General features: G+C 38.9%; 2 protein-coding genes across 2 annotated transcripts in view; both read right to left on the reverse strand.

Annotated features, from left to right (window-relative positions):
- Positions 1 to 19,163, reverse strand: part of LOC123578632 (zinc finger protein 420-like) — a 101,158-nt gene extending 81,995 nt beyond the window's left edge. Inside the window, 1 exon segment of the mRNA XM_045441629.1 lies at positions 19,077 to 19,163. The gene's annotated coding sequence lies outside the window, so the exon portion shown is untranslated.
- LOC123578635 (zinc finger protein 260-like) lies at positions 2,918 to 23,321 on the reverse strand. The gene is made up of 4 exons (XM_045441637.1): positions 23,209 to 23,321; positions 19,666 to 19,792; positions 19,083 to 19,169; positions 2,918 to 6,498 (listed from the first exon to the last, which is right to left on the reverse strand). Exons 1-4 carry the CDS (start codon positions 23,221 to 23,223, stop codon positions 4,760 to 4,762), a joined length of 1,968 nt encoding a protein of 655 aa, XP_045297593.1. The 5' UTR covers positions 23,224 to 23,321; the 3' UTR covers positions 2,918 to 4,759.
- Positions 23,322 to 24,256: the final 935 nt, after the last annotated feature.

Below are 24,256 nucleotides of genomic sequence, written 5' to 3' on the forward strand. Positions count from 1 at the left end.
TGCAAGCTGAGAAGGGACTAGATAAGGCTGTGGTATCTGAGGAAGGCTGTATGGACTAAATAATATGCACACATTTATGAAAGAAATGTTTATTGAGTATCTACTATAGGCTCCAAGTGTATGAGAATTCACTGTGTCCAGGATGCTGGGCTGGGATTGTCACATTATGCAATTTAATCTTTATAAAACCCTGGGAATTAGATACCATATGTTCATTTTTTCTAGGAGGATTTAAATATTGGGTGAGCCTTCTTGGGAGCAAACATTCCTTCTCTTGTTTTTCATTATCAGTAATTTAAGAAATGATGTTGGGTGTGGAGGCACAAATATAGAGAGCAGAATGGGAGACAGAAAGAAGGTGGATTAGAAGCTCTGAGGGAAATTTAATGAGTCAATCATCTGCACTTATGTATTTGGTTAATTTTAATGGGTGGAAAGTCAATGGACATCCCAGGAATGGAAGGTGGGATGCTATGTGTTACCTTGGAGGCACTGTTTGAACCAGAAAGGTGAAAGTGACTTCCCAAATTATAAGTCCTTTGCTCTCCTTTATCTGAGTCTGAGTGTCAGCAAAGTATGAATGCCAACTTGGGTCACCCAGGAGGTGAGGCTGCTAGGAACTCTGTTCTCTGAGCTGTCTGAGAAGGGAGGATCAGGGACTGGCAGTGGAGCTGTGGAGGGCAATTTCATGGTCTAAGAGGTCATTTTCGACAAAATCTGAAGGGATAATTCTCTGTGAGGCTCTGCAGGCCCCATTTAGGCAAAGGGACTATTCCTGATGCAAATTCTGGGATAGCTGAGCTCTGTGCCCAGAATGTTAGCCCCGAAGTATGAAACAGGAACTGGGGCTGGGGGCAGGAGCATCAGAAGGTCTGCTGGAGGTGGGATTGATGGGTGTCTTATGTGTTTATATTACACAGGGTGATCCTGAATGACTAGTTCCTGTTCCCTGTCTGCTCAGGGTCCCCTGCATTGTGGACGGTGTCAGACACAGGTCCCTAGTTGGGGTGTAGGGCAGTGGGTTCACTTGCATTCTGCTTGTGTGCATGTCTGAAGTTTTGGTACTAGGAAAGGTAGAAATGGGAGAGAGCATTAAAAACTCTAGGTATGAATGAAAAGATGCTCAACGTCACTCCTCATCAGGGAAATACAAATCAAAACCACACTCAGATATCACCTCACACCAGAGTGACTAAAATGAACAAATCAGGAGACTATAAATGCTGGAGAGGATGCGGAGAAACAGGAACCCTCTTGTACTGTTGGTGGGAATGCAAACTGGTGCAGCCACTCTGGAAAACAGTGTGTAGTTTCCTCAAAAAATTAAAAATAGACCTACCCTATGACCCAGCAATAGCACTGCTAGGAATTTACCCAAGGGATACAGGAGTGCTGATGCATAGGGGCACTTGTACCCCAATGTTTATAGCAGCACTCTCAACAATAGCCAAATTATGGAAAGAGCCTAAATGTCCATCAACTGATGAATGGATAAATTGTGGTTTATATACTCAATGGAATACTACGTGGCAATGAGAAATGAAATATGGCCTTTTGTAGCAACGTGGATGGAACTGGAGAGTGTTATGCTAAGTGAAATAAGTCATACAGAGAAAGATACCATATGTTTTCACTCTTATGTGGATGCTGAGAAACTTAACAGAAGTCCATGGGGGAGGGGAAGAGAAAAAAAAAAAAAAAGAGGTTAGAGAGGGAGGAAGCCAAAGCATAAGAAACTCTTAAAAACTGAGAACATGGGGCGCCTGGGTGGCGCAGTCGGTTAAGCGTCCGACTTCAGCCAGGTCACGATCTCGTGGCCCGTGAGTTCGAGCCCCGCCTCAGGCTCTGGGCTAATGGCTCAGAGCCTGGAGCCTGTTTCCGATTCTGTGTCTCCCTCTCTCTCTGCCCCTCCCCCGTTCATGCTCTGTCTCTCTCTGTCCCAAAAATAAATAAACGTTGAAAAAAAAATTTTTTTTTAATTAAAAAAAAAATAAAAAACTGAGAACAAACTGAGGATGGGGGGGGGGGGTAGGAGGAAGGGGAGGGTGGGTGATGGGTATTGAGGAGGGCACCTTTTGGGATGAGCACTGGATGTTGTATGGAAACCAATTTGACAACAAATTTCATATTAAAAAATAATAATAAAAAACAAAACAAAAAACTCTGGGTGTGATGACATTGGTCTGAGAGAGGCCTGGTTCCAACTTGTCTGAACTGTGAACTCAGGTGTGTGGGTGGTTGAGCTAAGATTCAGGGCTGGTACTCTGAAAATCTGGGCAGGTTAAGGTAGGAGCACATGACTGAAGGCTTTGGCCCTGAGATGTGTGGTGTCCTGTGAGCATGTGCAGCACTTGAGGAGAAAACTCTTATCTGCACATGTGCTTGGGGGAGCCACTACTAACCATGAAGTCTTATAATGCGCATGTTGAAAAGTGAGCCAAGAGGGGCAAGATGTCACCCTGAGTCTTATGCCCACAATGCAAGTGGGCAAGATATTCATACCACGTGAGAAAAGTGATCAAAATAAAAGGTGATACTGTGTGGTGTTAAATGATGAACTGATGTACATTCAAATTTTCAAGAATTCATTGGACCAGTAAATTTGTCCATTCAAATGGTTAGGCATGTTCCTTCTGTAGGAGACAGTGATAAGGTTTGTCTAGAGATAATGTGGAAGCAAAGGAAGAACATTGATTGGATAAACCTTCAGTAGGTATCTTATTTTTAGAATGCAATTTTACACAAGGATAAACTGCCCCAAAATTAATATAATAAATCTTAGGACTTTGGGGGTATTATGGCAACATGCCTGAAAGGACAAGTAACTTATGGAGATTAGAATACCAGATAAAATGTAAATTAAATAACATGAGTGAAAAAAATACAGTTTATAATAGAAAGAGGTTAGAAAACAGAGTACTGTAGAAAAGATTTATTAGCCTGTACAAGTTGGTTTTGATAAACTATTGGCTACTTGTTACAGTAAATTACAACTTTTATTCAGTATTTTCCCACACACATCAAATTCTGGAAACATTATTTTCATTGTTTTTTGGCTGTTTTAGAATTATCTGCCCTTTCTTATTCATTTGCTCTTTACATTTGTGATTTGATGATTTCTATCGTGGTGTACTTCCATCCTTTTATCTTTTGTGTATCTACTATAGGTTTTCATTTTATGGTTACCATGAGGCTTAAAGAAAACATAATAGCCTATTTTCAGTTGTTAACAGCTTAATTTTGCATACCAAACCTCTTCCAAACCTGAAGTTATTCTTAAAAAATGTGAATGTACAATCCTATGCCACTTTAGGGAAGAGTTAGCTATCCTCTTTGTGATATCTGTGAAGATTTCATTCCAACCACATTGATTCATATTCTCTATTTCTATTGTTATTATGAAATTTCATCAGTACTTTACTAGATTGCCACCTCTTTTTCCTTAGAGACCAATTAGTAAAATATTTTATTTCTAACACTGAGAACCATGGTTAGTTTTAATAAATGGAGAAGGATGATGCTTTGAACACCTCTTTCACGAAATTCCTTCAATGTTATAACCACAAATAGCATCTCCATTTAGATTTTCTACACATATTGCACATCATATTGTCCTTCATCTTCCATGGAAAATTAGATATGCGTGAGTCCCACCTAAGGGCATCTCATATCTTTGATGCAGCAACAATCAGCCACATACTTTTACACCTCCCTAAGAATAAATGAATTTTCTAGAGTGATATGAAACTAGAAATACACTAATATTTGCTAGTCACAAATCTTAAAGAAGGTCAATGTAAAACAAAAACATATTGAAATTATACCTATGCAAAAATCTATCTCTTCTATCTTTTGAAACAAAATAGCATATACATTTTCTAAGTGTTGAACTTTGCATTATTCCTTATAAATCTTTTGATGTAATGTCTGAATAGAGTGACTGATGTGCTGCTTTCTGTGAATTTGTGACATTTGATATTCAATTAAATACATTTCTAAATATTTATATCTTCCAAGTTACTTTATTTTTTTTGATGTTTTCTAAAGTTTATATTTAAAATGAAGGTCTTTGCTAATTCACTACATTTGTAGGGATTGAACCAAGCATTCATTTTGGGGTACTCATGAATAACGATCGAAAGGCAATTAAAGGCTAGGCTACTCTCTTTACATTTTACAGTTTTTTCTTGTATCATAACTATGATGTTAAGTACATTGTGAGTTTCAGCTAGAGGTTTGCCACATTCTTTGCATTTTGTGATGCTTCTCCTCGGAATGAACTCTGTGATGCTTAGTAAGGCTGAAGCAGTCCGAAAAATGTTACCACATTTTTCCTATTTATAGAGTTCCCCTCTAGTATGAATTCTCTGGTGTCAATTGAGACTTAAACATGGATTAAAGGGCATGCCAAATATTTTATATTGTAAAATCATCTCTAGGACACATTCTGTGGTCAGGAATCAGGGTTTACACAGCTTAAGCATCTTATAATAGTCTTTACATGTGTATCATTAATCTCTAATATTAATTCTCTGATGTGGAGTAAGTGTTGAACATCCTTACAAATTCTCAGTTTTAAAATCTGTAAGGTTTGCTCCAGTATGAATTCTGATAATGACTAAAGGTGGAACAGTGATTAAAGGCCTTCCCACATTTTTTTACATTGGTAAAGATTTTCCCCACTTTGAATTCTGCGATAGTTGAGTAAGGCTTGAGTCCTGGGTAAAGGCCTTGCCAGGTCCTTTCATTTTAAAGGTCTCTATATAATGTGAATTCTTTGATGTCGAATAAGGTTTGAGTGCTGGTTAAAAGCCTTGCCACATTCTTTACAGTCGTAGGGTTTCTCTCCAGTATGGATTCTGTGATGTTGAGTAAGGTTTGATTGGTGTTTAAAGGCCTTGCCACATTTTTTACAGTCATAAGGTTTCTCTCCAGTATGGATTCTGTGATGTATAGTAAGTTGTGAATAACCATTAAAGACTTTGCCACATTCTTTACATTTGTAAGGTTTCTCTCCAGTATGGATTCTGTGATGTTGAATAAGATTTGAGTGCCTCTTAAAAGCCTTGCCACATTCTATACATTTGTAAGGTTTCTCTCCAGTATGAATTCTGTGATGTTGAGTAAGGTGTGAGTGCTGGTTAAAGGCCTTGCCACATTCTTTACATTGGTAAGGTTTCTCTCCAGTATGAATTCTGTGATGTTGAGTAAGGTTTGAATGCAGGTTAAAGGCCTTGCCACATTTTTTACATTTGTAAGGTTTTTCTCCAGTATGAATTCTGTGATGTTGAATAACTTTTGAGTACTGGTTAAAGGCCTTACCACATTCTTTACATCTATATGGTTTCTCTCCAGTATGAATTCTGTGATGTTGAGTAAGGCTTGAGCGATGGGTAAAGGCCTTGCCACATTCTTTACATTTGTAATGTTTCTCTCCAGTATGGATTCGCCTATGTCCATTTAGTGATGAGCCGTCCTTAAAGGCTTTACCACATTCTTCACATTTGTAAGGTTTCTCCCCAGTAAGTATTTGCTGATGTTGAGTTGGTTTTGAGTGTGAGTCAAAGGTTTTGCCACATTCCTTACAAATGTACCTATTCTCTCCAGTTTCAATTGTCTTATGTATAGTTAGTCTTGATGACTGACTAAACATGTTCCCAGGTTTATGACATCTGTATGTGTTTTTCCCCACATGAGTCCTCTGATGATCACCAACATTGGAGAACTGGTGAAGAGCTTTCTCATATTCATTATATTTATGAGGATTCTCTCTCATATACTTATTCTTATTATGTATAATAAGTTTTGAGCTTTGATAAAAATCTTCCCCACATTTATTATATTCAAAATGCTTCTCTGGAAAATGACTCCTCAGATGTTTGTTAACATTTGAGGTATGGTTAAATTTTTTCTCATATTGACTGCATTGAACAATTGTGTCTTCATTATAAGTGCTCTGGTAAGTTTGTGGGGTCATCTGCTCGGTAAAGGACCTCCCAAATTTATGCCACTTAGCACTTTTTTCTTCATCTTGAAATCTCTGACTTTCAGAAATATTGGACTGAAAGGTCAATATAATTCTATTTTCAAAATAGTTCAAATAATTATTTTCAGCATTCACTAGGTAAGTTTCCACATCTTCCAAATTTTCATTCCATAAATATGTATGTTTCAATACTTGATTTGAGTTTTTGCTTACAGAAACACATGGCGCTGCTGAAGTGCTGGACTTAAAAAGGTTTTTCCAAAATGCTTTATATTCTTCACCATTTTGGGCACTGAGATTCTTATTATGGGCACTTGTCTCAGTTTGGATATGTCCTTCATGATATCCTTGATGCCCTTCACTTTCACCATCATTGTCCCAGTCTATCATTAAGTGTAAATTCTCAAGGGTGCTGTGTTTGCATCTCCCCATTGACTTGTTTTGAAAAGAAGCTTCTATGCAAGACTTTGGCAGGAAGCTCAGGGTGCCATGTGAAGATACAGCTGAAAGATATCAAATAACAGAAAAGTAAAATCTTTCCACTTCCTACTTGCAGATGAATGGGCTGATGACTTCTATTATACAACCTTAATATCAGTCAGAGAAGGTCAGCAAGATGGCTGAGAAGTAATCATAAGGACCTCATTCCTCTGTGGACACATAAATTTGCACACAATGTACTGAGCACATGGCCTGATAGATAATTCTGTAGTATTGTCATGGTGTAGCACAAATCACTTTCCTATGCCTCATATGAGGCCAAAATTATCAGAAGGAAGACATTTAAATACAAAACACAAATGAACAAACTAGAATATAACAAACATAGGAGAATATCAATAGTAGGAATATTTGTTTTTCAGAACAAATCAACAAAATTGACAGACTTTTAACTAAATCAAGAAGGAATGAAAGAGAGAAGACCAACTACAATCAGAAGTGAAGAAGTGAAGGCAGACACAGTATAACTAATAGCATGGAAATAAAAATAATTTTAAGAGGTGACAATGGATAATTATATGAGATTTAAAAAATCTCAACTGATCTACAACTAATAAGTAAATTGAAAAAGTTATTAAAACAAAAAACAAAACAAAAACTCTAAATAAAGACAAGTCCTGTACCAGATGAATTCTCTAAATAATTCATACAAACATTTAATGAGAAAGTACTTCATTCTCCTCAAACATTTCCAAGGAGTAAAGACAAGGGAGATTATGGAAAAACTCTCTGTAACACGAGCATTAAGAGGTTATCAACGCTAAAGGAAGATGCTACAAGTGAAGAAGACTACAAACTACTACCTGTGGGGAACAGTCATGCAAAGCCCACCAAAAAATAAAGCAAACTGGATCAAAAGTTCATTTTACCATTTTATAGCATAGTCAACTGTGAATTCTTCCTGGAATTCAAGGGTGTTTCAACATATGGAAAACTATCAGTTTAAGACTTCAAATTAACAGAATGAAGATCAAAAATGCTATGATCATATTAGTTACAGAACAGGAAGTGAGCATATTGAACACCATTTCATGATTAAAAACACTCAGTAAAGCAGGAATACAATGCAACAGCTGCAACCTACTAAAGGCCATGTATGTAGGAAAAGCTGATATCTCACATATTATTCAGTAGTATAAGACTGGAAGCTTTTCGGGGCGCCTGGGTGGCACAGTCAGTTAAGCGTCTGACTTCAGCCAGGTCACGATCTCACGGTCCGTGAGTTCGAGCCCCGCGTCGGGCTCTGTGCTGATGGCTCAGAGCCTGGAGCCTGTTTCTGATTCTGTGTCTCCCTCTCCCTGCCCCTCCCCCGTTCATGCTCTGTCTCTCTCTGTCCCAAAAATAAATAAACGTTGAAAAAAAAATTTAGGAAAAAAAAAAAAAAAAAAGACTGGAAGCTTTTCCTGTATGATCAGAAACAAGGTAATGAAGTGACTTCACCACTTCCATTCAAAATAGTACTGTATGTTTTAGTCAGAACAATTAGGAAAGAAAAGAAAAATTAAAGAACTCTAAATTAGATGAGAAAAAATAAAATTATTTCTGTTCACAGATGATAATCTACAGAAATCCTAGAGAATCCTTATTTTTATATTTTAGTTGTGTTATTCTTTTGGTCATCACTTGCATTGTTTATTTCTAATAATTTTATCTACTGAACACTCCAATTTCAAATTTTGTATGCTATAAATGTTTAAATTGTTTGTTTCAACTTCAATAAATAATTTATTTCAATAAATAAATAAATGTTTATTTATTCTTGAGAGACAGAACCCAAAGCAGGCTATGCACTGTCAGAGTGGAACCTGACATGTGGCTTGAACTCATGAACTCTGAGATGATGACCTGAGCCAAAAATCAACAGTAGGACACTTAACCAACTGAGTCACCCAGGTGTCCCTCAACTTTATTTTCTTAACCTTACACCACAAGGAACTAGAAAAAAAGAACAAATATAGGTGAAATTTAGTAGAGGAAGAAAATAACAAGGAAAAATCAGAAATAAATAAAATAGGGGCGCCTGGGTGGCTCAGTCGGTTAAGCCTCCGACTTCAGCTCAGGTCATGATCTCGCGGTCCGTGAGTTCGAGTCCCGCGTCGGGCTCTGTGCTGACTGCTCAGAGCCTGGAGCCTGTTTCGGATTCTGTGTCTCCCTCTCTCTCTCTGACCCTCCCCCATTCATGCTCTGTCTCTCTCTGTCTCAAAAATAAATAAACTTTAAAAAAAATTAAAAAAAAAGAAATAAAATAGAGAACAGAATGAACAATATAACATCAAAAGTGATACCCAGTATTTCCAAAAAATAAACATAATTGGCAATTTCTAACTATATTAACCAAGGAAAAAAGGAGAGAAGACTCAAAAACCAAATGAGAAGTTGGAGAGAAAATAACACAACAAATAATCCAATTAGTATATAGTATGATAACAGATTACAATAAATATATATTAAAAAATCAGATAACTTAGGGGGAAAACACAGATAATTCCTAAAAATGCACACAATTTAGCAAGATTAAAATACGAATCTTAATCCCAAGGAATATGAAATCTTCTGAGATGAATAACGATTAAAATTGAATTTGAAATAAAAAAACAAAACAAAACAAAAAAAAAACCTCCCAGCACAGGAAAGTCCAAGACCACATACCTTCATTGGTCAATTCTAACAAACATTAAAAAACAACAACAACATTAATGACAATCTTCTTCCAAATCTTACAAATTATGGAATAGAGGGAACCTGTTCAAAGTCATTCTATGAGGCCAGGATTACACTGGTCCTAGGAAGGATAAATGCAATACTAGAACAAAAATGTTTGGTTTGTCATTCATAAGTATTGCTACTCTGACTTTCTTTTGACATCCATTTGCATGATAAATGTTTCTCCACCCCTTCACTTTTAATCTGCAGGTGTCTTCAGTACTCGATTGAGTCTCTTGTAGGCAGCATATAGATGGGTCTGGGTCATTTTTTGTTTGTCTTTTGTTTGTTTGTTTGTTAATGTATTCAGACACCGTAAGTGTTCTGATGGGAGTGTATAAGTACCTTTTCATTCAAAGTAATTATTGATAGATATGTATTTATTGTTGCCTTATTACTTGTTTTATCATTGTTTCTGGACATTTTCTCTGATCCTTTCTTGTCTTTTCATATTTGGTGTCTTCTGTGACCTCAAAGATTCCTTTTTAACATTTCTTGCAGGACTGGTTCAGTGGTCCCAAGTTCCTTTACTTTTCGCTTATCTGGGAATCTCTATTTCTCCTTCTATTCTGAATGATAGCCTTGGTGGATAGAGTATTCTTGGTTACAGACATTTCCAATTCAGCACATTAAATACATCATGCCACTCCCTTCTGACTTTCCAAGTTCCTATTGAGAAATCTCCAGCTAGCATTATGGGTTTTCCCCCGCAAGTGAAGGACTGCTTTTGTCTTTAAGACAAATTTAAGATTTTTTTCTTTATCACCATATTTGAAATTTTAAATCCAATGTCTTGGTGTGGGTCCGCTTTTGGTTATTTTATGCAAGTACTCTGTGCCTCCTGAATGTGGATGTCTGTTTCCAGATTAGGGAAGTTTCCTGCTATTTCTTGAAAAAATTTTTCTACCCTTTTTCTCTCTCTCCTTATTCTGGAGCTCCTATATTAAGAATATCATTACTTTTTTTTTTTGGTAACATTTATTTATTTTTGAGAGACAGAGAGAGGCAGATCATGAGCAGGGGAGGGGGAGAGAGAGACGCACACACACACAGAATCTGAAGCAGACTCCAGCCCCTGAGCTGTCAGCACAGAGCCTGACGTGGGGCTCGAACTCATGAACTGCGAGACCATGACGTGAGCTGAAGTCCAATGCTCAACTGACTGAGCCCCTTAGGCTCCCCAAGGATGTCATTACTTTTGATGGAGACACTGAATGCCCTAAATCTATTCTGATACTGGATCATTCTTTTCTCTTTCTTTTGTTCAACTTGATTAATTTCCATTATCTTGTCTTCTAGGTCACTAATTCATTCCTCTGTTTCATCCAGCCTGCTGCTCATTGCAACAAGCCAATTTCCAACCTCATTTATTCACATTCTTTATCTTTGTTTGATTCTTCTTTAACTCTTTTTCCTCTGTGGTAAAGTTCTCAAAGGGCATCTGGGTGGCTCAGTCGATTAAGTGCCCAACTTCGGCTCAGGTCATGATCTGACCCCATCAGTCTGTGGGTTCGAGCCCTCCCTGAGGCTCTGTGCTGACAGCTCACAGTCTGAGCCTGCTTTGGATTCTGTCTCTCTCTCTCTCTCTGCCCCTCCCCTGCTCATGCTCTGTCTCTCTCTCTCTCTCAAAAATAAAGGTTCGTGTGATTCTTTTCTCAACCCAGTGAATGTCCTTATGATTAATGTCTTATATTCTCCAGTTGGTTTGTTACTGATAAATGTTTTGCTTAGATCTCTGGCTGAAGCCACATCTTGTTCTTTCATTTGGGAAACATTCTTCCATCTTGGCACTTTGTCTAAATCTCTGCCTTCCTCTGGAAGTTAGAAAAGGCAGTTCTATCTTCTGTTATATCCTCCAGGCCAGTGATCTGCAGATGCTCTCCTTGCCTGCTGTGAACAGTGTTTGGTCCCTCGCCTGAACGTGGTGACTGTTCACTAGGTGTGGTCTGGTCTCTTTGTGAAATCGGACCTGATACCAACTCCACCAGAACTGAGGCCCTGCAGAACTATCTGGTCAGGAAATGTGGTGTGGGCAGCAGCTTGTGTATGTCTCCTGGAGAGGAGCTGACCTTTTTGAGCCTGAGGCAAGCTTGAATCAGGATGGTACTCCCACCACAGCATGGGGGTGGGGGTGGGGGTGGGGGGAGGTTGGTGTAACCAACTTAGACAACCAGTGTCCCCACTAAGCTGCTTCACTCAAGTGACTCTATGTTTATTCTGAGGAGTGGGGAGGGAAATGGTGTCACCCATCTCCTTTGCTCTCAAGCAGGCATCTCAGTGAATGTTGCCTCTGAGGGCAATGCTCCTAGAATAGTGAATAATCTCACCCCTGTGTGCTCCTAAGTGTTCTTCAGATCATTGTTTCCAAGCTGTCTGCTCCCGGGTAGTGTACCTGCCTTCTCTCCAGGAGCAATGCAGTGGCTCTTTGTCTCCACCTGACTGTTAAAACTCTAGGCTTTAAGCCATAATAGTTTTAAGAACTTATGAAGTATAGCCCCTCTCATTTGCCAAGCCATTGGCTTTGGGGAAGCATTCTCCTGAATTCCCCTATGTGGTCTCCTTTCTCTCACCCTTCTCCACAGCCACAGCTCCCTGCCCTCCACAGCACTGAGATCCATTTCCCTTAACTCTCCTGATGGAAACAAATGAGTGACCTGTATGTTCACAACTTCTTTGCAGCTGTGTAAGGGACTTGTTTCTGTCATGGATTACATGGAAAATAGAGGGAATGAGAGCATCCTCTGGACACAGTGTGGTGGCCACTCAGATAAAAGGTCAGCATTTGTTCAAACAACAGAAACTACAGAGCTGAAGACAAAGAGAGGAATAATTGTAACTACAACTTCTTAAACTGGGAAATAACAAAAACTCAGACATTACAAATGCCCAGATCATGTGTGAGAGGCACCAGAAATACCATTCTTTGTGTTCTTTTCTACAAAGCAAGTCCATAAGCCTGTGCCCAGAGGGTTTTTTTTTTTTAATTCCCAAATCTCATGAAAAGATCACAAAATATACCAAGAAATGGAAAAATGCATTTAAATCAGAACAAAATAAACCTACAAAACTGGCCCTAAATTAATAAAGAACTAATAATTGCCCAACAAAGATTTCAAAAAATGATCATAAATGGGGCACCTGGCTGGCTCAGTTGGTGGAGCGTGTGACTCTTGATCTTGGGGTTGTGAGTTCTCGCCTCACATGGGTGTAGAGATCACTTAAATATAAAATCTTAAAAAAAAAAAAAAGGAAAAAAAAACATCATAAAGGTGCTCATGGAGGAAGAATGGAAAACAACTAGATAACTAAATGATATCAGAAAACTATGCATGATATTTTCAGACCACAATGCTATAAAATTCAAAATCAACCACAAGAAAAAATTTGGAAAGACCATGGATACTTGGAGATTAAAGATTATCCTACTAAAGAATTAATGTGTTAACCAAGAAATTAGAGAGGAAATTAAAAAGTACACGGAAGCCAATGAAAATGAAGATAGTCCATCCAAAAACCTCTGGGATGCAGTAAAGGCAGTAATAGGAAGTATATAGGGAACATAATACAGAACATAACCTGACACCCAAAGGAGCAGGGAAAAGAACAGCAAATAAAGCCCCAAACCAGAAAAAAGATTAGAGCAGAAATCAATGATATCGGGGAAAAAAACAACAAACAAAAAAAAGCAGTAGAACAGATCAATAGCAAACAAACCATGAGCTGGTTCTTTGAAAGAATTAACAAAATTGATAAATACCTAGCCGGATTGATCACAAAGAAAGACAAAAGGACCCAAATAAATAAAATCACAAATCAAAGAGGAGAAATCACAACCAACACTGCAGAAACACAAACAATGAGAGAATATTATGAGCAATTACATGCCAACAAATTGGGTAATCTGGAAGAAATACACAAAGTCTTAGAAACATGTAAACTACCAAAACTAAAACAGGAAGAAATAGAAAATTTGAGCAGACCAGTAAAGAAACTGAATTGGTAATCAAAAATCCCCCAACAAACAAGACTCCAGGGCCAGATGGCTCCCTAGGGGAACTCTACCAAAAATTCAAAGATTTAACACCTATTCTTTTGAAGCTGTTCCAAAAAATCGTAATGGAAGGGAAACTTCCAAACTAATTCTACAAGGCCAGCATTACCTTGATTCCCAAATCAGACAAAAACCCCACTAAAATGGAGAACTACAAACCAATTTCCCTGATGAACATGAATACAAAATTTCTCAACAAGATACTAGCCAACCAGATCCAACAATACATTAGAAGAATTATTCACCAAAATCAAGTGAGGTTTATTCCTGGGATGCAGGGCTGGTTCAATATCCCTAATCAATCACCATCGTACATCACATTAATAAAAGAAAAGGTAAGAACCATATGATCCTCTCAAAAGATTCATAAAAAGCATTTGACAAAGTACAGCATCCTTTCTTGATGAAAAACCTCAAGAAAGTAGGGATAGAAGGAACATACCTCAACATCATAAAGGCCATATATGAAAAATCCACAGCTAATATCATCCTCAATGGGGAAAACTGAGAGCTTTCCTCCTAAGGTCAGGAACATGACAAGGATGTCCACTGTCACCACTGTTATTCAACATAGTGTTGAAAGTCCTGGGGCGCCTGGGTGGCGCAGTCGGTTAAGCGTCCGACTTCAGCCAGGTCACGATCTCGCGGTCCGTGAGTTCGAGCCCCGCGTCAGGCTCTGGGCTGATGGCTCAGAGCCTGGAGCCTATTTCCGATTCTGTGTCTCCCTCTCTCTCTGCCCCTCCCCCGTTCATGCTCTGTCTCTCTCTGTCCCAAAAATAAATAAAAACGTGGAAAAAAAAAAAAATTTAAAAAAAAAAAAAAAAAAAAGAAAGTCCTATCCTCATCAATCAGACAACAAAACGAAATAAAAGGCATCCAAATTGGCAAGGAGGAAGTCAAACTCTCACTCTTCACTGACAACATGAAAAACCCAAAAGACTCCACAAAAAAAAACTGTTAGAAGTGAATCCATGAATTCAGCAAAGTCGCAAGATATAAAATCAATGTACAGAAATCAGTTGCATTTCTACACAACAATAATGAAGCAGCAGAAAAATAAATCAAGGAATCAATCCCATTTACAATTACAACAAAAACCATAACATATCTAGGGATAAACCTAACCAAAGAGGTGAAAAATCTATACACTGAAAATTATAGAAAGCTTATGAAAGGAATTGAAGAAGACACAAAGAAATGGAAAAACATTCCATGCTCATGGATTGGAAGAAAAAATATTGTTAAAATGTTGATACTACCCAAAGCAATCTACATATTCAATGTAATCCCTATCAAAGTAACACCAGCATTCTTCATAGAGCTAGAACAAACAATTCTAAAATTTGTGTGGAACCACAAAAGACCCAGAATAGCCAAAGTAATGTTGAAAAAGAAAACCAAAGCTGGAGGCATCACAATTCCAGACTTCAAGCTGTGTTAACAAAGCTTTAATCATCAAGACAGTATGGTACTGGCACAAAGACAGACACATGCATCACTTGAACAGAATAGAGAACCCAGAATTGGGTTCCCACAAATGTACAGCCAACTAATCTTTGACAAAGCAGGAAAGAATATCCAATGGAATAAAGACAGTCTCTTCAGCAAATTGTGTTGGGAAAACTGGACAGCGACATGCAGAAGAATTAACCTGGACCATTCTCTTACACCATGCACAAAAATAAAATAGATGAAAGACCTAACCGTAAGACAGGGAGCCACCAAAATCCTAGAGGAGAAAACAGGCAACAACCTCTTTGACCTCAGCCGCATGAAATTCTTACTTGTCATGTCTCCAGAGGCAAGAGAAACAAAACCAAAAATGGGACTTCATCCAGATAAAAATCTTCTGCACAGGGAAGGAAACAAACAGCAAAACTAAAAAACAAACAGCAAAACAGACAGAATGGGAGAAGATATTTGCAAATTACATATCAGATAAAGGGTTAGTATCCAAAATCTAGTAAGAACTTATTAACCTCAACACCCGAAAAAAGCCAAATAATCCAGTGAAGAAATGGGCAAAAGACACAAACAGACACTTTTCCAAAGAAGACATCCAGATGGCTAATAGACACATGAAAAAATGTTCAACATCATTCATCATCAGGAAAATACAAATCAAAACCACAATGAGATACCACCTCACACCAGTCAGAATTACTAAAATTAACAACTCAGACAATGACAGATGCTGGCAAGGATGCATAGAAAGAGAAACTCTTTTGCACTGCTGGTGGAATGCAAACTGGTGCAGCCCCTCTGGAAAACAGTATGGCGTTTCCTCAAAAAAATAAAAATAGAACTACCCTATAACCCAGCCATTGCACTTATACAAAGGATACAGGAATGCTGATTGAAAGGGGCACATGCACCCCAATGTTTATAGCAGCACTATTGACAATAGCTTAAATATGGAAGGAGTCCAAATGTCCATCGACTAATGAATGGATAAAGAAGGTGTGGTATATATATAACAATGGGATATTACTCAGTGATCAAAAAGAATGAAATCTTGCCATTTGGAACAAAATGGATGAAACTGAAGTGTATTATGCTAAGTGAAATAAGTCAGCCAGAGAAAGAAAAATATATGACTTCACTCATATTTAGACTTTAAGAAACAAAACAGATAATCACAGGGGGAGGGAAGCAAATGCAAGATAAAAACAGAAAGGGAGAAAACCATAAGAGACTCTTAAATACAGAGAACAAACTGAGGGTTGTTGGTGGGGTGTTGGGTGGGGGATGGACTTGATCGAGCAGAAAAGAATCAGACAAGTTAAAGACTCCTTGTTTTAAATTATCTAGTGGGACGAGACTAGAAAAATATGTAAAAGGATGGAGCCTACATGACTCAAGTGACACACAAAAAAGAGGTCCAAATGTAAATTAAGGGGATCCCATAAGGAGAGGAGAATGAAAGGGGGCAGAGAGCCTACATAAAAAACTAAAGGTTTGTACTTCTTACATATGTGGAAAAAAGAGACAATTTCAACAAGCTCAGTAAATTCACAGCAGGATAAATGTCAAGATATGAACACAGTGAAGCATGATTTAAAAAAAAAAACAAAACCATGAACACAGTGACACATTATAAAACTAACCTTGAAAATTACAGAGAAAAGGAGAATTTTAAAGCACCATGACAAAAGCAGCCACCTAATGTTGTGGAAGGTCCCAACAAAAGGAAGCATATTACTATGGGATTGTAAAGCCAGAATAACAAAATTTAAACCAAAAGTACTACACAAAAACAGATGAATTTCTTTTTTCTTTTTATTTTTTATTTATTTTTTTTTTCAACGTTTATTTATTTATTTATTTATTTGGGACAGAGAGAGACAGAGCATGAACGGGGAAGGGGCAGAGAGAGAGGGAGACACAGAATCGGAAACAGGCTCCAGGCTCTGAGCCATCAGCCCAGAGCCCCACGCGGGGCTCGAACTCACGGACCGCGAGATCGTGACCTGGCTGAAGTCGGACGCTTAACCGACTGTGCCACCCAGGCGCCCCCAGATGAATTTTTAAAAGGAAACTTGCTATATAACTATAATTTTAAACTGTGACTGTGTACTCATGAAAAGTAATCATTTTGACTTATCGTAATGTCTCATTGACAATAAATAGTAAAGAATTTTCATTAAAATCAATCATAAACATGGGGCGCCTGGGTGGCTCAGTTGGTTAAGCGTCAGACTCTTGGTTTCGGCTCAGGTCATGATCTCGCGGTTTATGACTTTGAGTTCCACGTTGGGCTCCACTCTGGGAGCACAGAGCCTGCTTGGGATTCTCTCTCTCCCTCTCTCTCTGTGTCTCTGTTATAATAAATAAATAAACTTAAAAAACCAACCATAAAGAGCTCTCATGAAAAATTTCATGAGTAAACACTGAAAATACATTTAAAATGTTTTATGTTATTAATATATTCTTTCTCTTACTATGAATGCAAAGCTATAATCCATTCTTCAGTACCAAGCAGATGAACAAAACCCTTCATTTCTAAATAAACACCATCAAAGTTGTAAAATATAAGGGAAATCATTTGAGAAAAAATAAATATTTGGAATTAAGTTCAGAAAAACAGATACTTGGGATTAGGTTGAGAAAAAAACCTAATGATTAATTCTTCCTAAATTTTATTTAAAGAAAACTACTTTTCTAATATGAAAATTTTATGAATTATCCACCTCACTTCTTTTTTGAAATTTTTTTATTATTAAAAAATTTTTTTTAATCTTTATTTTTAAGAGAGAGACAGAGTGTGAGCAGAGGAAGGGCAAAAAGAGAGAGGGAGACACAGAATCTGAAGCAGTGTCCAGACTCTGAGCTGTTGCAAAGAGCCTGACATGGGACTCAAACCCATGAACTGTGAGATCATGACCTGAGATGAAGTCCGACACTTAACCGACTGAGCCACCCAGGTGACCCTACACCTCACTTCTTATAAAGCACATGCCCATATCATAATGTTTGAGCTAAAAAATCAGAGATGAATCTCATATATAACTAACCAGAAAGTGAAAACACATATAAAAAGGTAACAAGAACTTCATATAAGTCAAAATTATAAAATGATACAATTATTAATGAATGTTACAATTGAAACTTTTTTACACGCTGCAAATTCTACATTCTCAATGTTCTAGGTCCCCTGTGACATTAATTTAAGCAAGAATTCTAGGATACGAATAGGTACATTAAATTATTTTATCACGCGCACCTGGATGGCTCAGTCGGTTAAGCGTCCGACTTCAGTTCAGGTCATGATCACGGCTCGTGAGTTTGAGCCCGGCATCAGGCTCTGTGCTGACAGCTCAGAGCCTGGAGCCTGCTTCAGATTCTGTCTCCCTCTCTCTCTGTCCCTTCTCTGCTCATGCTCTATCTCCTTCTCTCTCTCTCTTTTAAAAATAAATAAACATTAAAAACAAGTTAAAAAAATTATTTCATCACTGAGGAATGATCACATAGAACAGAGATTTCAGCTTCAGTTAATACAAAGAAAAATGGATTTTTGTTGTTTTTTTTTTTTTTTTTTTCAACGTTTATTTATTTTTGGGACAGAGAGAGACAGAGCATGAACGGGCGAGGGGCAGAGAGAGAGGGAGACACAGAATCGGAAACAGGCTCCAGGCTCTGAGCCATCAGCCCAGAGCCCGACGCGGGGCTCGAACTCACGGACCGTGAGATCGTGACCTGGCTGAAGTCGGACGCTTAACCGACTGCGCCACCCAGGCGCCCCGAAAAATGGATTTTTGAAGTGAACTAACGGATTAGACTTTCTCCTATTAGGGAGGTGCCTTGTTACCTGATAAAATTACTGACTCTCAAGTTTTTAGGATTAAGACTAAAGCCTCCATAATATTGGAAAGCATAAACCAGAAAATGTGTGATCACGGTCTCCAGTGTTCCAGGGATTTCTACACCAAAACCCAATATGGCCACCACTACTCTTAACACACTTGTAACAGGAGGCAAAACAGAATTTAGAAATGGCTTAGCATACAGCTCCTCAGAAATACCGAGATTTCTCTGGAGCCCTCAAAGCAAAGGAGATCTCAGATTATGGAGGCCCTCACACTCCAAGGGGAATCTTCTGGCCCTCACAGTGGACATGAGGGACCATCACTGGAGCTAAAGAAGAATCCTTAGGGAGTATAAAAGCATGATAATGTTGGGTAGCAGATGTCCCTCTGTAAGAGGGAGAGAGATAAAACTAGGCTTTTCGACTAACTTCCATTCAAGGAGAGTCACTTGAACTACATTTTAAGGTCTATCTTCCTCCCTCACATTTGGACCTCTCCTCTGTCATTTGCTTCATTCAGGTCCACCTACCTGGATGTGTGGCTACCGTCCCCTTTCCATTCACATCCCAAGCCTCCTTCTTTTGCTCCAAGAAGTTGACCAGGTCTGGTTTTGACACAAGACCTGTAAATTGGAAAAAAAGGAATAGGAGTATTACTGGAGATTCTACCTTTCAATCCACTACTACGCTTAGTAGATGAAAGAGGACATTGTAGAATTCTAGAAAATGATTTCCCAAATGCTGTTGCCCAACAGCCCCTTTGAGAACACACAGAAGGGTTTTCCAATGTTCACATCTTGACCTCCCACTTCCATGTACTAGACACAATAATAAGGGGTGAAAACTGGAGTTTAAGATGTGGGCAATACCTTGTTATGCCATTCAATGTTTAGAATGGCCACCAATCAACATAAATGATGATGGTACCTTAAGAGAAAGCTGAAGCTGAAAAGGAAATATCAGGAAGATATTTCTCTATCTTCAAACCCCTACTTCTTTCCCTGACTGCAGGGATCTGAATTCCAGTCATGCAAAGAGGAATGTTCCAAGAGACAGTCTTCAAAGGAAGGAACAAAACCCCGAGTGTGGTTTGGGAAGTCTGGAAGGAGTTATCCTCACCCAAGAGGAGGAGGTGTCCATAGTTCTCTAACATCACATCTCTATAGAGCTCCCGCTGACTGTGGTTCAGGAAACCCCACTCTTCCTGAGAGAATTCTATGGCCACATCCTTGAAGGTCAGCAGTTCCTGCAATAAATACCACAGTTACCAAGTGGCCCAAGGTGGGGTTCATAATCGTACCTAAGATGAAAGAGGGAGTTAATGTCACCAGCTGGACCCCAAGACCTGACTTTCACTGCTTACCTGCTTGTGCCTGCTGACCTTAGTCCTCATTTTACTTAACCTCTTCTTTCCAACTTATCTTTTATTTCAGGCAAAACACCCCATGGGCACAGTCTCCTGTGATGGAAACAGAAAGTATCCAACAAAAGGCAATGACTGCCCTGAGGAAGAGCTTGGATTGGCCTAGTTTGAGCTGAACCCCTGACTCACACCTCTGCAGATGGACCAAGGAGTAACGCAGTCTCCTCATGACTCATTACCATTACTCATTATAATACTAAAATCCCCACCCAAGTAGGAACACAAACCTCATTTATATAAGATACAAAGTATGTAAAGAACTGTTGTCTTAAGGAACATGTGTGATCTTATGCCCACATCTATATGACAAGGCCTCTCTTTCTAAATATCCACCCTAACCCTAAATAAAAGGAAACCGTTCCCCTTCCCTCTGTGTGTCTCTGCTTTGGAAGTTATTGCCTGTGATCTCCTTACTGGTGAAAAATCAAGTTTCCTTTCTGTGGTGACTCCACCTGGTGTAGTTTCTATGACTGTTATATTTCAGGATTTTAAGATATTTAAACATGTCAGTCATATGATTCTTGTTTTCATTTTATGAAAATACAAAGAAGTAAATAGAATGGTATTTCTGTGTCCTGATGTGGAATGAATTACAAACATAGAGGATGGGGGACACCTGGGTAGCTCAGTTGGTTGAGCATCTGACTTCAGCTCAGGTCATGATTTCAGGGTTTGTGAGTTCAAGTCCCACGTCGGATTCTGTGCTGACAGCTCAGAGGCCCAGAGACTGCTTCAGATTCTGTGTCTTCCTCTTCCTCTCTATCTGCCCCTTCCCCCTCACACTCTCTCAAAAATAAATAAACATTAAAAAAAAAAATAGAGGGTGGAAGTCTGATTTAGAATCTCCACTCCCACAAGTCAATGTCCTTACAACAGAAAGGTGAGCCCTTCATTGTCCAGTGAAAACTGATGTGATGTGGGACTGGAATTCAGGGTCAAGAAAGTATCTTTGAGGTGATTTTGGTGTAAAAAGTTGTTTTTAATAAAGCATGGGTAATGACCCATGGGCAGAGCAACCTACGCTGTCATTTGGAGAAGCCATTGATTTCATACTTTTAAGTTGGGGAGTAGAGATAAGAAAGTTTCTAAAGAGATTTTCATATGTTAAAGAAGACCAATAGAGTCCTGCAAGTCTGGCTCTGGTCAAGCTAAAGTCCTTTTTTGCATCTAACAAAGCATTAAATTAAGGCTGTTGGGCATTCCTTGAACAATGTCATACTCTACCTATCCCAGGTATTTACAAATGCACTGCAAGTTCAAGGAAATTTAATTTTATCTACACTTCTTTTGTCTTTGTTTTCCTCATCAAAAACTGCAAGCAAGGGAAGCTCAGAAAAAAGTTTCCAGTTTAATTGTGATGGTTTCTGAACATCATTCCATAAACCCACCTAAGATCCTTATGAATGATGAGAGGACAAATATGAACTTTGTAAGGGAGAAATCCGGCAAAGACACCAAGCCAAATAATAGAAGGTAGCATCAGCTTTAATGAGAAAAATGATATCAGTGCCTAAGGCATGCCAAAGGACCTATTATTAGTGGTGTGTTCTTGTGGCCACAAAACAGTGAATCAGAATTAAAATCCAATTATGAAAATACAGTGCATTTATACAAAGTTCCATCACATATACTTTCCACGTTCTGTAATATCCAGTATATTTTAAACAGTATCTTCTTCACATTCTAAGGAGGAAGCCTCCCGTTTTTTTCAAGAACTTTCCGAGTTATTTGGGCCTCATATCCATCCTGTGCATTTGTGCATTGTATTAATCCTGGTCTACACAGAGCTGATAACGCATCCAGATGGAACTTATGTAAGAAATTGATTGAAATCCCAAGAACAGAGCCGATCAGCAATAGGAATCTTGGACTCAACACCTTCCCCTGTGAATGTGTCACAAGGGGAATATTTTTCAATACATGCAGGACTTTACATCAAAGCGACAATTGTTGGTTCCCTATTGGAAGCCAGGTTGGAGAATAAGGAATAGTCTCTGGGAAATAGGGGAGGAGTGTTCGGTGGGAAGTAAATTTAAAAAGTCTGTTGGTGGGGCGCCTGGGTGGCTCAGTCGGTTAAGCGTCCGACTTCAGCTCAGGTCATGATCTCACAGTTCGTGAGTTCGAGCCCCGCGTAGGGCTCTGTGCTGACAGCTCAGAGCTTGGAGCCTGCTTCAGATTCTGTGTCTCCCTCTCTCTCTGCCCCTCCCCTGCTCACGCTCTGTCTCTCTCTGTCTCAAAAATAAATAAACATTAAAAAAAAAATTAAAAAAAAAAAAAAAGAAGTCTGTTGGCTTGCACCAATGGGTTAACAAGGCTTAGGGCATAAAGCCACCACAGGGTGAAAGCGCCCAAGGCCAGTCATTAAGTAAGACAAAGCATAGAGGCAGAAAGCTGCCAATGGGCGAAAGCACCCAAGGTTAGCTAGTTGAAAGGGTGCCTTGTTAGCCTTGAGGCAGCATGCTCCAGAAATCTTAAACTTTGGAGATAACAGCTACTTGGCTGTACAGCCCACAAAGGCTGTATTGTCCATCTGTTGTCTGGTGCCAATATGCATCATTGTGCTTTAATCTCAACTTCTTCTTTTTTTTTTTTTTTTTTTTAATTTTTTTTTTTTTTTCAACGTTTATTTATTTTTGGGACAGAGAGAGACAGAGCATGAACGGGGGAGGGGCAGAGAGAGAGGGAGACACAGAATCGGAAACAGGCTCCAGGCTCTGAGCCATCAGCCCAGAGCCCGACGCGGGGCTCGAACTCACGGACCGCGAGATTGTGACCTGGCTGAAGTCGGACGCTTAACCGACTGCGCCACCCAGGCGCCCCTAATCTCAACTTCTAATGCCACTTGCTCCCCAAGCCTTTTGCTTCTTACACCCACAAGTTAAAGGTCACTATCTTATTGTTTTCTTCTGCACATTCACCACGTATGAAATTCTTGAGAGCTCAATAAATACGGAGACAAAACCCGTGTTCAGGGCTCTTGTCCCCTCCTGGACATTAGCCTCTCATATTCAATTCTGCATCTGTTCTCTTGCTGGACAAGAGAGAACTCCAGACTCAAAGTCTGCAACAGTGTTCTAAAGATATAACCTTGAATATCATTTCTGAAAAGGTTTTAAAATTAGGTGAAAAAATGAGGCAGGAACATCAGAAGTAGAGGAATCAACATTTCCAATTTCTAAATGCATGGAATTTCAAGAGAAAAAGACAATACAGACTCTGACCTGGGATACCAGGCTTACCTGAGGACTGGCCATTTCTTCTTTCACCTCGTCCTCTAGATTTCTTTCTCAGAAGATATTTGTGGAGAAATCACTGCTGCATCAGGGGAAAATGCCTTTACACCCACTGGAAGAGCCTCTTCAAAAGTAAACTGCTCACCTGCAGGCAGGACATTGTAATGCAAAAAAGGCAAAACTTCCTAGTCTTTTGCATCCTGATATTTGGAAACTATGAGCTCCTACTTGCAGACCAATCAGTGACTGACTCTTCCTTTTCTTCTTTCAGGGCTTCTCCTCCTACCCATTCTGCTACAGCATAGGAACAATGTGCTGCATGGGCCTAACCCACACAGGCTCCTGTAGGGGAGATCTAGTTACCTCTCCTTGAGCCAAACCCTGCACTCCACTCTCTTAAATTAATGGAAGCCTTCGTGCTTAACCCTGGCCTCACTTAGAATCACCTGGAGCACTTAAAACAACACTGTTGTTCCCACTCACACCAACTGATGGAATCTGAGGGGGAAGGCATCAGATATGACTGTTGTTTGAAACTCCAAGTGTGATCTATGGTGAAGCTTTTGGGGAGGTGACCAAGCAAAAAAAAAAAAAAAAAAAAAAAAAAAAAAAATTAACCAAGGCTATGATTGTTATCCACATTTAAATCCATTCCTTCTTCACTGATCAGAGTTTCTGGAGAATTACACATTCTCTCTCCTTTGGCTTCATGGAGGGAGACACCCTTACAAATGGGACTTTCCCTGATATATGCACATGTATCAGACATGCAAATGTCTCTTACAAAGGAAACTTGTACTGGGTTTAAAGGTTTTCCTTTGTTGTTTCTTTAAAATAACAACCTATAATAATTCTTAGGACAAAGATACATTTTGGGGTGAGAAAATGCCCCTCTTCAGTAGGAAAATGTTTATTTTCATAAGTAACTGCCACACACAGTTTTCTGAAGTGAATGTATTTTTTACACTTCCATCAGCGATATATGAGAATTGTAACTCCTCAACATTTAAATGGAAATTTGGTGTTATCCTTTTTCTTTATTTTAGCCATTCTA

Source organism: Leopardus geoffroyi, chromosome E2 (assembly GCF_018350155.1).
Source record: "Leopardus geoffroyi isolate Oge1 chromosome E2, O.geoffroyi_Oge1_pat1.0, whole genome shotgun sequence".
Classification (NCBI taxonomy): domain Eukaryota; kingdom Metazoa; phylum Chordata; class Mammalia; order Carnivora; family Felidae; genus Leopardus; species Leopardus geoffroyi.

Bases quoted from the DNA above. Each gene is read 5' to 3' on its own strand.
- LOC123578635 (XM_045441637.1), bottom strand. The intron at 19,170-19,665 runs GTGAGGATAACT...TCCAATTTACAG, and splicing joins TGGACACCTCCTCCTCTTGG to GTCTTGTGTCAAAACCAGAC. The intron at 6,499-19,082 runs ATCCAGGTAGGT...CTGTTATTTGAT, and splicing joins AAAGGGGACGGTAGCCACAC to ATCTTTCAGCTGTATCTTCA.